Below are 13,598 nucleotides of genomic sequence, written 5' to 3'. Positions count from 1 at the left end.
AAAAAGTGTACAATTTATGAATATACAAATATATAAACATATAAAGGCAATTATTGATCAACCACAAATATTTCTAAAAATTTAAAATAATCTTGCAAACCTAATATTACACTCAATGGGCAAAAACTTGTTCGAGAGTTCTCAACGCCTCTATTACTTCGATTCCTTTTCTAATTCCACTCAGTCTTTGACCGTTTCGTATTCTTGACTTTAAATTGCCGCTGATGCCGGGCTGCTGTTTATGTTATTAACACAACAAACAACCACTTAGCTTCAAAAATAATTTCAAGCATTTGGTGGGGTTTAAAAATAAACATCAAAGCGAGAAACGGCGTCGGAAGCACGAGTACATAGAGTGCGGATAAGTGACAAGAGTGTCCAAAAATAAATATTGAGAAGGCTATTTTTAAACCAAAAGGCCGCGTATCCGTTCCCCAAATGCACGGCCCCAAATTGAAGTTTCTATATGTGAATGGGGGATCGTATCGAATCGTACTCACAATGTTAATTGGCTCCGCTCGAGCGGATCGGGTTGAGTCTAGACTCGAGACAAATCGTTTTAAATTAGATCTTTTGACTTCAAATGGCCCGCTTAGCTTCTCGTTCGGCTTATGTGTTTGCGAAGCCTGAAAAAGTTTATAAAGTCTTGTGACATTAAATGGTGGCCACAAAAAAGATATAAAGCATGAATTCTTAATGAAAACCATCGAAAGTCCTATGAGAGCCAATGATTCTATTGACGCTTTGTCAGGTCTATCGGAGACATATTGATTTGAAGTGGATAATTCATTTCGTTTCTCCATTTATGACACTCGCATTCGCTTGGTATTATTAATTATGCAGGCGAAATTACATTTCAGCGATTTACCTACTCAATTGAGCACAATAAACATGGCAAGTAACAGTAATTGTCGCTTATGTTGTTGTCGAGGCTGCATTTCGCAGTTCATAAATCAAGCGCGAGCGCAAAAGTATCTGACAGATACAAATAGCGAATGGCCGCCGCCGTAATGATTGCAGCGTTTACGTTCATTTACACTCCATCAATTGCGTAGTTTACGGCCCAAAGGCGGCAGGGAAAAAGTGCGAAATGAGAAACCGAAAAGTCATCATCATCGAACCGCGCTGTCGATGCATTCAGGGCTTTAATCAGTAGTAGAACTACATAATACGCAGTTTCGGCATTCTATATATAGTCCTACTCGTGGGGCAATTAGCAGACGATTGAGTAGTTTTTACGGCGCATATACCTCGATGCATGCGACGGCCAGTGTAAATATAATTAAACATGCTTGTTTAGTGACCAAAACAATTATTAAATAACATTTGCATGTGAGATGCTGTTTGCGATCGATCGGGAATTGTGTTTAGTATTGGTTATTGTATAACATAAGCATTAACATTAAAGATTTCAAATTCGATGGCACAGCTAATTCAAATTAGAAATAAATATTAATTTTAATTTCTCATTCGACGGGTATTTTTCAAATATGCGGGCTTAAATATTACGATTAGAAAAAAATGGGCTCTCCATTCTAGAAATAATATAAATGTGGATTTTTAAAGAAATAACATAATTTATTGATATTGAGAATGCTTTTAGGACAGCCATTTAAATCGAATAAACGTTTATCTCTTGGCATAGCCAACAAAACACATACCAGATAATTTGCCATTGATAAAATAAATTACATTTGATAATGTGTCGATTTTAGCCATGCAACAACATTTACACAGCGCTTCTGGGTAAGTATTTTCAATAAATTTTCTGCCATTCGACTTCTGTTTACATTTCCCATGTGCACGCGTGCAGTAAACACAGTTTGCTCCCCCTTGCAAAACTAGGTGGTTTCTCAATCCAACGCCGTTTTCGTATCTTTCTCTATGTGCTCAAGCCATTAGGATGTTAATTAGTTGAAACTAATTAAGCAAAACCCAGTACTTGCAAAACTTTTGCAAATTTAAAAACTCAATGAATTACCAACACATCAATACATTGGAGGAGAGAAAGTTAATTTATTCACAGACAATTTACAAGAAATTCATTTTGGGCCAGTTTGTAATAAATATTTGAACTTTTTCCGTGCTTAGTTTGTTTTTGGCCAAAACGCAATTCGATTCTGCTAATGCGCACTTTCAAGAGAGATTAGACCAAAGCTAATGACTGCGCATATTTATAAAGCCCACAGAAATATATGTATCTGCCAGGTACATCATGCATTCATATATGTATATGGGTCAGTCGCGATAAGAACCGATGCAGACATATGCGAGTGTCCAATAAACTCACGTGAGTGCGATTTGTGAATGATTTACGACTGACATGGCGAATATCTTATGACTGTCTGGCATGGGACTGGATAATGTCCTATGGCCGATTTGCGAAGCCCCTCCGAAGTCATTATGGCCTGCAATACCCATTTGCCCTTCCCAATACACAACCTATAAACTCGTATATGGGCAAATTCAATTTGCCTGAGCAGGAAACGAGCATAAATCAAGGGCAGTGCAAATTGTGGGAATTTGAGTTTTGCACTTACGGAACTGGGGAAGTCGAGCCGCCAGGAAATCTTAGCAGTTGATCAATTTTAATGGCCCGCCACTGGAATTACACGATTCCCTGCAAACCATAACCAACATACATAAATTTACCGCGGCACCTGGCATTGCAATTGCGAATAAAAATAAATATAAAGCTAGCTAGGTCAGGCCACACACATATTCACAGTGGTCTCAAATTTTTAAATATTAAAGTACCAGCAAACTGTTTAAGTTTATATATATATATATAATCACTTCATATTTTTAAACTCTAGAGGAAAATTCAGACACGAAATGAAACTACAAACTATTTTTCGGCATCTCCTTTTGCCAACAGTTTTTCCTATATTTTCCCCACTGTGCGACGCTCGTTATGCACGAAATAAATGTTTATCAGTCCAAAGCGTGCCAACGATTATATTGGCAATTATATCGGCACATCGGCGCCCCGCACGTGACCACTTTCAAGTTCAACGCCGCAAGAAGGCAGCAGTGCTGGCATAATCGCTCGACGAGACAGTCGACAAAGGGGCGGGACAGGTGAAAGAATTCTTATCTGAGGGGGAGGTGTGGCCAGACAGGTGAGCTCACCCAACGTGGCTTGTGTCAAGGACAGTTCTATTATGCAGGGCACAGTTACGTCCTTAAGTTCAAATGCAGGATTATGCAGAAAGTTACGGCCAAGTTACAGAAGTGATGGGTAAACTTTTGTTTACCTGGGCTATATTGGCATAATAGAAAGTGGTGCTATAAATATCTTTAAAATTTCAATTGAATTTGCATGACCTGACTTATTTTGTAACTACTAGCTAAATCCATTTGAAATGTTAAAATATTTATGCATATTGCTCATATTGCAAAACAAAAATCACAACAAAAAAACCAAAAAATTTCACAATTACAATAAACTTATTCATCCATAACTTTCCCGTATTTACCCCATCAAAACTCATCACTCTACATCCCTACCACCCCGTCAGTCAGTTCCCAACCTTCACTGTAAACAATCAACTTCGATGAATGTGCAAAAAAACAAAACAAACCGCTTTTTTCATTTGCTATATTTCACAATATTAAACTTGGTTCTGTTGCTGGTGCCAGTGTTTGTCATATTTATTTATTGATCACTTGATTTATGTGGAAATTCTTTTGATATTTTTAACATTTGCTAATGAGTTTTCTATTTCTATTTTTGTCCCAAGGCACATACACCTGTCGGCGGTACAATCGATTCATTTTGAGGTGTATTTTATAAAATGGCATTAAATGGAATTTTAGCTGCCAACACGATTTGGTGTGTTTGGCTTTTATTTGAAGTGAGCCGATTTTCAGTGCATGGACGGGGTGCGCGGGGTGTGAGCGGCCAATTACGTGGCGACGCCCCATAATTTCAAATCAATTATGACACTGAGCTCTCTGAAAACTGGCGCCATCGGTGTGTCATAGAGTGCAGACCGTGCGTTTAAAAAAAATTGACATGTTTTATGGATTAAATAAACCGTATGCGTATTTCTTTCCCCTTTTCAATATCCAGCGGTTGTTTACTGATATTAAGTACTGTAATATTGGCCTCCTTTTTCTTCAATTTTCCAGTGCACAAGAGCGCGGGGACTGAACAAATAGCGCAACCGAATGCAATTTCAAACGGAAGTGCCGCCCCTAGCGTCTACGTCCAGCTCCAGCGCCTCCGGCCTGGGCATTGGCGCCGACTTCACCGCCCGCTCCAATGCCAGCGGACATTCCAGCTCCGGGTCCGTCCTCGGCGGCAGCGGCTGCTCCGTCGCCATGGGCTCCAACTTGTTTGCCCACCCCCGCCGCGGTGCCCACGCCCCCTTGGGCGGCACTCATGGCCTCGGGTTGACCCGGGACTTGGGCCTCGGCGATGCACTAATTGAAGGGGGTGTGGTTAATGTGCAGTAAATCACTGGGTATTCAAGTAACTCCCGAGAGGATCAGGCTTTGTAAGGGAATCGAAAGGAATCTATCGCTAATGTACCCTTAATTTAAATAGACAACTTCAATTTCTCAATTTAATCTAAATTGAATCGCTTGTCTGACACACCGTGAGAAAAAACGAAAACGCGCTTTTAATTTTCCTATTCCTATCGGGAATTAACTTTAAGCCGGCTTAAAATCTCACCAGTAGCATCGCCAAAGTAATACAGGACACAATAGCGACTTTCATAGTTAAGCGAACTCTTTGAATGCAGGTGAAATAAACAATAGATGCGTTCCTGCAAGCCCCATCGCTTTTTATACTAACCATAATGTCATGTTCAAGCCCAACCAAATCACGTGGGAAGCACATACTTTGTATTATCCAAACACAAATCTTGGCAACACTCGAAAATAATAGTAAGCAAACATAGAATATTTTTCCCTTGACGGGATAAGGATCTACCATAGCCCGACGTTGTTGTAGGGCATCTATTATATATTATTAATAAATTTTCTTGTTGACAATCGCTTAATTGCTCCCGTGCCCCGTGCATGCTTCTGGCGTGAGTCTATTAATAAATTACTAAATAATTAACCAACCAGTTCAGTCCAGACAACCAAACACACAGAGGAATGATGACATTGCGTCCAATACATTTGTTATTGTGGAAATATTGAGTAATTGTACATTGTACAAGGTCAATCATAAGCATGGCGAAATAAAAATGGAATATTGTTTATGCTCTCGAAACTCTTATCTTACTCAGAAAAGCTATGAAACGCCATCAAAAGTTATTAAAATTTCAAGAAACTTACTGGATTTACTTTTAAAATTCTGTTGAATTTGCTTTATCTTTTCCAAAAACTGATAGCTTAATTATTATTTTCAATTTCAAGAAAATGTAGCTAGATTAATTTTGTAGTTTATTTTTAATTTGGTTTATCGAAAAAACTTATATATACGCATAAATTGAAATATTTTTAATGGAACTAAAAATACCGATTTACAAACACAAATCAAACAGAAAGTCAACGAATAAAATTCTAAAATTAGAGTTCATTCTAATTCTGATCTTGCTATTGGTGCTTTTTATTTTAGTTTGGAAATTAAAGTAATAGTGTTATTACTCGTGTATTTTCAGACAGCCTTTTTGTGACCCCTCCGTCAATCTGACATTAGCCAGCTCGAATAATTGGAACAATGATAAACAAAACAATTACATTAAACAATCGAAGAACAACAACCACACAGAACCCTATGTAATTAAAATTAAATCATTTTTATAGTTAATTTGTTTATTTGCCAAGTTAAGGCTTCCATTAAAATTCAAAGGAAAAGAAATAAAAAAGTTATTTGCCAATTTATAAATGCAACTGCATCAAAAAAAAACATTTGCTCACCAAAACAACATCCAGTGTTTTAAACTTACATACATCCTATATAAACGGGCATACATGAACATCATTTGTCATTGTTATTTGCTCATCTGTGGGTGGCCGCAGTAATGGGCAATATTGCCGATTATCACGTAGCTTAATCCAAAAAATATACCCTCAACAATGGAGCAGGGGAATGGTGCCTGTGGCATCATTAAAAATTAAATCAAAATTAAATGTTCATCAAATGCAATAAAAACGATTGCGCATGCGATTTTTATCCACTTTTTTGTGGTTTATGCATGTGCGTTATATTATTTATTTTCCTCCGGATTACTTTTTTCATTCTATAGTTGGATTGAGGAAGTCCATTTGAGGTTTGTGCATTAGGCTCCATAACTGTTTTCAGCTCTTTTACGGACACACAGAAATTTATAGTTTTGTTTTCGCGAATTGATATGACGAAGCGTTGTTTTTATACCCTTGCAGAGGGTATTATAATTTTGGTCAAAAGTGTGCAACGCAGTGAAGGAGTCATCTCCGACCATATAAAGTATATATATTCTTGATCAGGATCACCTCCTGAGTTGATATAGCCATGTCCGTCTGTCCGTCTGTCTGTTTCTACGCAAACTAGTCTCTCAGTTTTCAAGATATCGAATTGAAACTTTGCACACACCCTTCCTTCCTTTGCACGCAGTATATATGTCGGAACGGATCGGCCGACTATATCCTATAGCTGCCATTATGGAAATCCTTTGATGTTTGATCAGGAAATGATATGCCATAACTTTGGTGTTTGTAAAGAAGAATTAAGTTAGAAAGTTGGGATTTCCTATGGGTTTTATTTTTGGCCAATTAATCCGACCTACCAAATTTCATATGGATCGGCCGACTATATCCTATAGCTGCCATATAACTGAACGATTGGTGTTTTTAATGTTAGGAAGTTGGGATTTTTTATGATTATTAAGAATGCATCATATGAATAATTTTGGAGAATTTAATTTACAGAGTATTCTGCAAGGGTATATCAACTTCGGCTCCGCCCGAAGTGAGCTTTCCTTTCTTGTTAATAATAATTTCAATTCGTAAACACATTAAAAGAGAATACGAGCAATGGAATATATTGAAGTTCTGATGTATTGATTATCCATTTCTATATTGAAACTAAATGAACGGCGAGTTCATAATCTTTTCAAGAAACTACAATAAATTTCCAAGAGTATCTACAAATTATTGAAATTGAAATTATTCTTAGGCTGGCGAGTATCGCATAATCGCCTACGGTGCCACCCCGTATCATATCAGCCGTATCATGCTTATTTTGCGGTTTATTTTCTGAGAATTTTTGACGCGTACGTGTGACATATTTTCTGGAGGCGCCGCCGATAAGGCGCTTCAGACGACAGCAATAACAAAGCGAAAACCAAACAAAAACACAGAAAACACAAAGGCAACAATAGCAGCAACAACGGCCAACTGCAAGACAACAATCCCACAGATATAGATTATACAAACTGACAGTTGTCGTAGGTATACGAGTTGCGTCGCCGACGCCGCCACTTTGGCATTCAAAGCATCGACGTCCATGGAAATTGTAAGTCCCCGCCGAGTATTTGCCTTCAGAGCGTCTCGTCCACAATATCTTGGATGTAAATAATTACAACAAATTCAAATAAGACGCAAATTTTCTCCAATAAAGCCGCAGCTTAAACCATTTTCAAGCAAAACCTATCGGAATTCTTAAAAGGCATTTACAAATTGGGAATTTGGTACTTTTAACTTATTGATCACCAAAACTATTTGGTTTTTGAAATTGGTCTTGATATCACCCTGTTCTTAATTAAAAAGTCTATCACAACAAATAAAGAGCTTTCTTCAACAACAAAAACATCCATCATATCTAAAAATCGTATGTTTTAAGAGTTATAGTTCGCGTTTTACATATGCGATATTCATTAGCCCATTCAAAACTATATGTTTCCGCTGCAGGTGTTAAAAACCACATGTTTCTCTCAGAATGAATGGGATACTACTTCTCTACTTCAATATTTATGCACGCCTTTCTTTGGGGATTTTTGCGTAGGCCAATGAATTTCGCAAGAAAAAAGGGGAACCCTTCCCAACAATCGATATTGTATGATTTATGCGCTGGTCCTGGTCCTCAATGAAGGTCGACTGGCTATGGGCTATAACCCACGCTCGTCCAGACGGATAATTAAGTTGCTGGCCTCTGAATACCACTTGTTATCAGCAGAAATTCGCTTGTGGGCGCATTAATTGCCCCTGCCAAAAGCAGAAAAGATTGGTGGGAAGGAGAGTAATGTGCAGTTTGTGTTTATAAAGCGTAAAATGAAATTATCATCGCACATATTCAATTATCCTGTAATAAAGTGGGGCTTTACAGATTCGGTAAGGGGCGGGGTGACGGGGCGTCGACCTCTTTATCCCCGAGGAGACGCAGCATCTGTCTGGGGTCAATTTAATGTCGCAGGTCACTACTTACCACTTGGTTATTAGAAGAAGAGGTCAGCAAACTCAGCTGCCATAAAATATGTATTTATCGGCGAAATATGGCTGGACCTTTAGGCGAACGCAAATTTTCTGTGCGTCGTAATACTTTATATCTAAATCAAAGACAAAAGAACCAAACAGAAAGGTTTTTTAAAAATAATGTAACAATACAATTTTCTTTGTGAATTAGGCATATCATTATTGTTTAAATTAAAAAAGATAAGTATGATTTTAGAATAACCTAACAAAAATAATTTTATATATGTATGTACAATATGCACAATATGTGAGATATACAGTTTTGAGTTTTGCTTGAAAACAATTAATTACGCATTATTTCATGAACACAACTGTATTTTCTGTAATTGAACCTCATACTTACGCACGCACACATGAATAAGGCAGTAGGATTGGTGCGGGGAGCACCCTGCCAAATGCGAAGATGTAATTTAAAAAATCTATGCATAAATCCTAAATGTTTCAACAAAAATCCATATACGACGAATTGGCTGCACTTTTACTTACACTTTTCACTACTTTTCTTTTTTTAATTCAACGGATTACCACGAAAAACACATTTATTACCCGGCAAAAAAAGCTGCGCGGGTGGGTGAAAATAAAGAGACTATCGATATTCGATAATTCGCTCTCTTGCTCTCTCCTTCACAAGGAAAGATAGGTGTCAAAAAGGTGTTTGCTATAAATACTTCAACCACGTGGGTGGTCCATAGTCTACTGAAATAAAGTCAATGATAGAAGACTCTCAAAATTTAAAATTTAAAAGAAAACGACTATAAATTAGAAAAAACGTTTATTTTTTGCAAATGTCCTTAAACACGCTTTGCTTGATTTGGAGTGTATCCGCTACCTGTCGATTTCATAATACCACTTAATTATTTTGCACTTTGATCGCCATTCGATTCCGATTTATTTCTTCTGTGCCCGCTTTTTGTTTGTTTATTTTTGCCGGGCGTTGCGAATTCCTCGTTGGAACTCAAGACTACCTTAAAGTGCCAACGACTTGTTATGTAAACAAATATTCGTACCTTATAAGCTTTTTAAAATATAATAAACACAAATCTATTGATAATACCTGGACATTAGGTTAATAGATAAGCAAAAAAAATAACTTTTAACAGAAAAACAGTTTATTTATTAGCCATTCTGTAAGCCTAGTAATTGCGGATCAGGCTCAGCCTATGTTCAGGCTAATCACCTGCCAAGTTTGAAAATCTTCCGGGCCAATGAGTGGGGAACAACATGACGATTCTGCATGGCGATTGCATAAGGCTCTGTCGTCGGTCAGTCGGTCATCCCTTGCCGTCGCACTCCCTTTCGCCATCGTCCGCCCTGTCTAGACGCCTTTAATTTGCGTAATCAAAATACAAAGAGCCACGGCGACTGACAATGAGAACAAAACAGAAACCAAAACAGAAACAGAAACAAAAACCAAACAAAATATTTCGCCCTAACACGGTGGCGAATAAAACAAAATCCGTCAGCAGAACAACAATAAAATTTCGTATAAATAATGCAGAAAGAACAGCAACTCAAGTACGACTACAACACAATTACAAATTAAAATGTGTGATAAATGCCAAGAACAACAAAAACAAGGGCGGGAAGAAGAGTGACAGCCCTGGCGCCCCCTTTCCGTTTCGCGAATAATTTCTTAACCCAATTGCAAACATTAATAACAAAATAAAACGGTACCAGAACGGAATTTTCAACAATATTAAATCATTTGGTGGTTATGTGATTGGAGAAGGTGAAGTTATTTCCGATACTATATGCAAGTGGGCCACGAAATGCAATCGAAAAGGTTAAAATATGATATGGAAATAAGTGGCATTGGAGTGTTAAATAACTTTTGAAAGGGGGAATTCAGTGGATCTTATTTTTAGCTATAATACATATTTATACAACTTTAATGGAACATTTGCAGCATTAACCTCGATGTGAATCATACTAGCTACATCGTTAATGCTCGGTTGAAGGAACCCATTTTAAAACCAGATTTTGAAAATGGCCACCATTATTTATACCCAATTCCAAGAACATTCATCTATCCCAGAAGAATGCAAATTATATATGTATGGCCTTGACCTTAGCACAGAGCTCGTATCGGGTTCAAGGAGCCCCTTTTCATTTGTCACTCCTTCTAGCCACGTCTGATTATCATTTTAAGTGGCCATATAACAAACCCAAATGCGATGATCAACTTGTACCAAATTTAACTCAGCTAATCCAAAAATAGCCCCCCAATTTAGACGGTGTTTTTGGGCCAAAGCCCAGGTAACGGTTCTCCTCATCGTAATTATCGCCTGTGAGCGTATCTGCCTACCTTCTATATTTCGGAGCAAAAAACTGGACTCAGAAACATACGCCAAAGCGATTATCATATATCAACTGTCGCTGGTTCGCTTCTGCCTTCGTTGTATAAGAGGCTAGACTGAAAAAGAACCCGCTGATGGGTTGCATTTCAGAGGCGGTTCTGAAAGTTCTATAGGAAAATCGCGTTCAGGTGTGCAATTAGCCGCAAAGGTAAACAAAAACGTGACAATTGTCGTATTGCAGTACAAAAATTGTGCAGAAGAAATAAACATGACACCAGACTTGGTGACCCCGACTTAGCCTTTCCTAAGTTCGTAAATTATTCTTATATCCTGTTTAGCAGTTTGTCCAGCTAAAATTAGATTCAAGGATTTTTTTTGGACATATAATAAAATATTAATAAGGGTGAAATCCATGAATCTAACTAACGGAATATTTACTTCATGTCCTACAAGTTGTATAGCGTAGTAAAAGTAATCTAAGAACCTGAACTTTCGTTCCTTGAATACTCGACTATATTTATAAATTAATAGATTGTATCATTTAATTTCTTGTGTCGAATTCCCTTTTTTTAAAAATCACTTATTGTGCAAATTTATATATAAATGTATAGGTGTTCCAATATTTCTACATTATCTCAACCTCGCGTTAAAGCTGACGCTAGTAATCCGTCATCTAAGTCGCGAATTTACGACGTCACGATATCGTCACGATGGGCTCCACAGTTCTCAGATGGAGCTCTCCGTATTGGTGGCCTCATTAGGCGCCGAGAAGAGGCAGCAGAACGTGTTTATTATTCCCCGATTTGTTTTGGTTCCCGCGTTTGCTTGTGTTTTGCAGCGATTCACGCTATACCCGTACATTCGTGTGCCGTATGAATGTATCTATATCTGGCAAATGCACGGCAGACTGCAGCATTCAGCTTGCACCTTGGCACGAATCGCAGTCAACAATATGGTTAACTTAATTAACAAGTGCACTGCGGATTGTTTTCGCCACTTTTCGGGCTTGTTTTTGGGGCTTTGGAGCCGGATTTGGCTGCAACCTTCTGCCTGGATTTCGGCACAATTTATCTTGGCGGTTGGCAATTTGCATTCGAATCCATAATGAGCACGAAGGTCGAACTGGTATCTGGTATCTGCCAAACACATTCGCCTCGTATGTCAAAAGTTATTTATTTCAAAATCAACGTCCTCACAAGCATTTATCAAATTGTTTTTCTCCGCAATTTATGCGACTCGCTCGTCGATGCCTCACAGCACCCCGATTTGTGAATGAATATGCGCAGATATTTGGGGAATATATTTAACAATAAATAAATACCGCCAGTTGCCGCAATTAACATGTTTTTAATTAGCCCAGAATTGATTTATGCCACACCATTCTCGAGTTGCACGATTCGGTATTATTTTTAAACGCGATTCTTTGAAACATTTTTAAAATAAATTTGCCAGCCATTTGAGCCAGATGAATGTGCCGCACAGAAATGTGTTTGTATGTACGTATGCTTAATCGAATGTATTAATATTTCCAAATATCCGGATCGCTCGGTATCGGATTGCACTTGACAGGCAGACGAATGTATTTTTGCCCAGTCGTGAGAATAATTACGTTTGAATCGGAATCAGATTTACGGGTGTTGATGGAATTTAACTGTGCAATAAGTTAAAAGGTTATTGTATTGCAACATGGAACTGGAGGAACTCAGACGAGCACTTTGTATAACAGAGCATTCACCTTTAAAAATTGTATATTATAGCTTAACAGACTAGAATAATTTGTTTAATACGTCCTTGAAAACCCAATTAATGCATAACAAAACCATACCCAACAGCTGTTCTGATCCCACGAGTTGAAAACTATTTTTACAGTGATATACAGTTGTGCTCAGGTACAGCGTGCACCTGATAAGGAGGACAGGTGCCCTCGACAAATGGAAGCTGGTAATATTCTCCTCCCGTGAGTCATTCCCTTGGAATGGCACTGGGATGGGCTCGGCTGGCAATCCATGGCCCCAACTGTTAATTGCAAAATCAAATCGAGCTGCCAATATGTTGCCGCCGAAGATTACCTCATCATCGCCGAAAAGTGGCCGTGCAATCATCATCAGCGCCTCCCAAAGTGGCAATGAGCAAATGTTTCCTGGAAGAACGGGCCCCACATTGTGACTGTCCTACGGCTAATTACACGCAAACGCATTTTAATTTTCATAAAAATAATCAAAACATGTGCCGCACACATAACTCGCGCTCTCACTTCCTCCGGCAGTAGATAAATTAACTGACTGAGAAACAATTGAACCACAATAACAAATGTACGATTCTGATAAATGAATTCTGCGAATCTGTCGAGGCCAACAACTACGAAATTCGCAATTTCAAATGTATAAATAGCTCGGCCAAAGTTAAAACTTAATTTCGACAGCAAACAAAACAAATTATAACGCATAACGATCCAAAGGGAGATCAACAAACGACCCGATCACCCCAGCCCCTTTCTTTAAATACTCGTTTCGAAAACAAATACAAATTGACGTCAATCAATTATGATAATGTCCAAAGTGCAAGCTAAGCAGTCGGTGGAAAATATTTTAAACAAATCAAATAGTACGTGCGAGCGAGGAAACTATTTTTACGAACAGAGATATCGCAGTGCACTGAACCCTCCTCTAACCTTGAAGGTTGTAAGCCCTAGATTACGGAATCTATAGCAACACATTAGTAGCTTTGATTACTAACTACCTGATTAAAAATAAAAAGTAATAAGATATATGACTCATGTATCTGTGTACGGTATATGTGTTTTAATATACCATATCAGTTTTAAGTCTTGCTTAATCTTTTTGTGCCAATCATATATACTAACCTAATAAAGTATGATAACAATGAAAA

The 13,598-nt window shown here is 38.0% G+C and overlaps 1 protein-coding gene across 1 annotated transcript; it reads right to left on the bottom strand.

The window, feature by feature from the left end:
• Nucleotides 1-3,649: 3,649 nt before the first annotated feature.
• Nucleotides 3,650-4,737, bottom strand: LOC108037186 (paraneoplastic antigen Ma6E). The gene is made up of 2 exons (XM_017113704.2): nucleotides 4,682-4,737; nucleotides 3,650-4,428 (listed from the first exon to the last, which is right to left on the bottom strand). Exons 1-2 carry the CDS (start codon nucleotides 4,724-4,726, stop codon nucleotides 4,201-4,203), a joined length of 273 nt encoding a protein of 90 aa, XP_016969193.1. The 5' UTR covers nucleotides 4,727-4,737; the 3' UTR covers nucleotides 3,650-4,200.
• Nucleotides 4,738-13,598: the final 8,861 nt, after the last annotated feature.

The sequence above is a fragment of the Drosophila rhopaloa genome, unplaced genomic scaffold, assembly GCF_018152115.1.
Source record: "Drosophila rhopaloa isolate 14029-0021.01 unplaced genomic scaffold, ASM1815211v1 contig_159, whole genome shotgun sequence".
Classification (NCBI taxonomy): Eukaryota; Metazoa; Arthropoda; class Insecta; order Diptera; family Drosophilidae; genus Drosophila; species Drosophila rhopaloa.
The sequence above is the reverse complement of the archived record's forward strand: the minus strand, read 5'-3'. Positions and strand labels throughout refer to the sequence as shown.

Excerpts from the sequence above, each read along its gene's own strand:
- LOC108037186 (XM_017113704.2), bottom strand. The coding sequence starts at position 4,726 with ATGAAAGTCGCTATTGTGTCCTGTATTACTTTGGCGATGCTACTG. Across the intron at positions 4,429-4,681 it reads TTACTTTGGCGATGCTACTG|TGCATCGCCGAGGCCCAAGT; the intron begins GTGAGATTTTAA and ends CCCTTCAATTAG.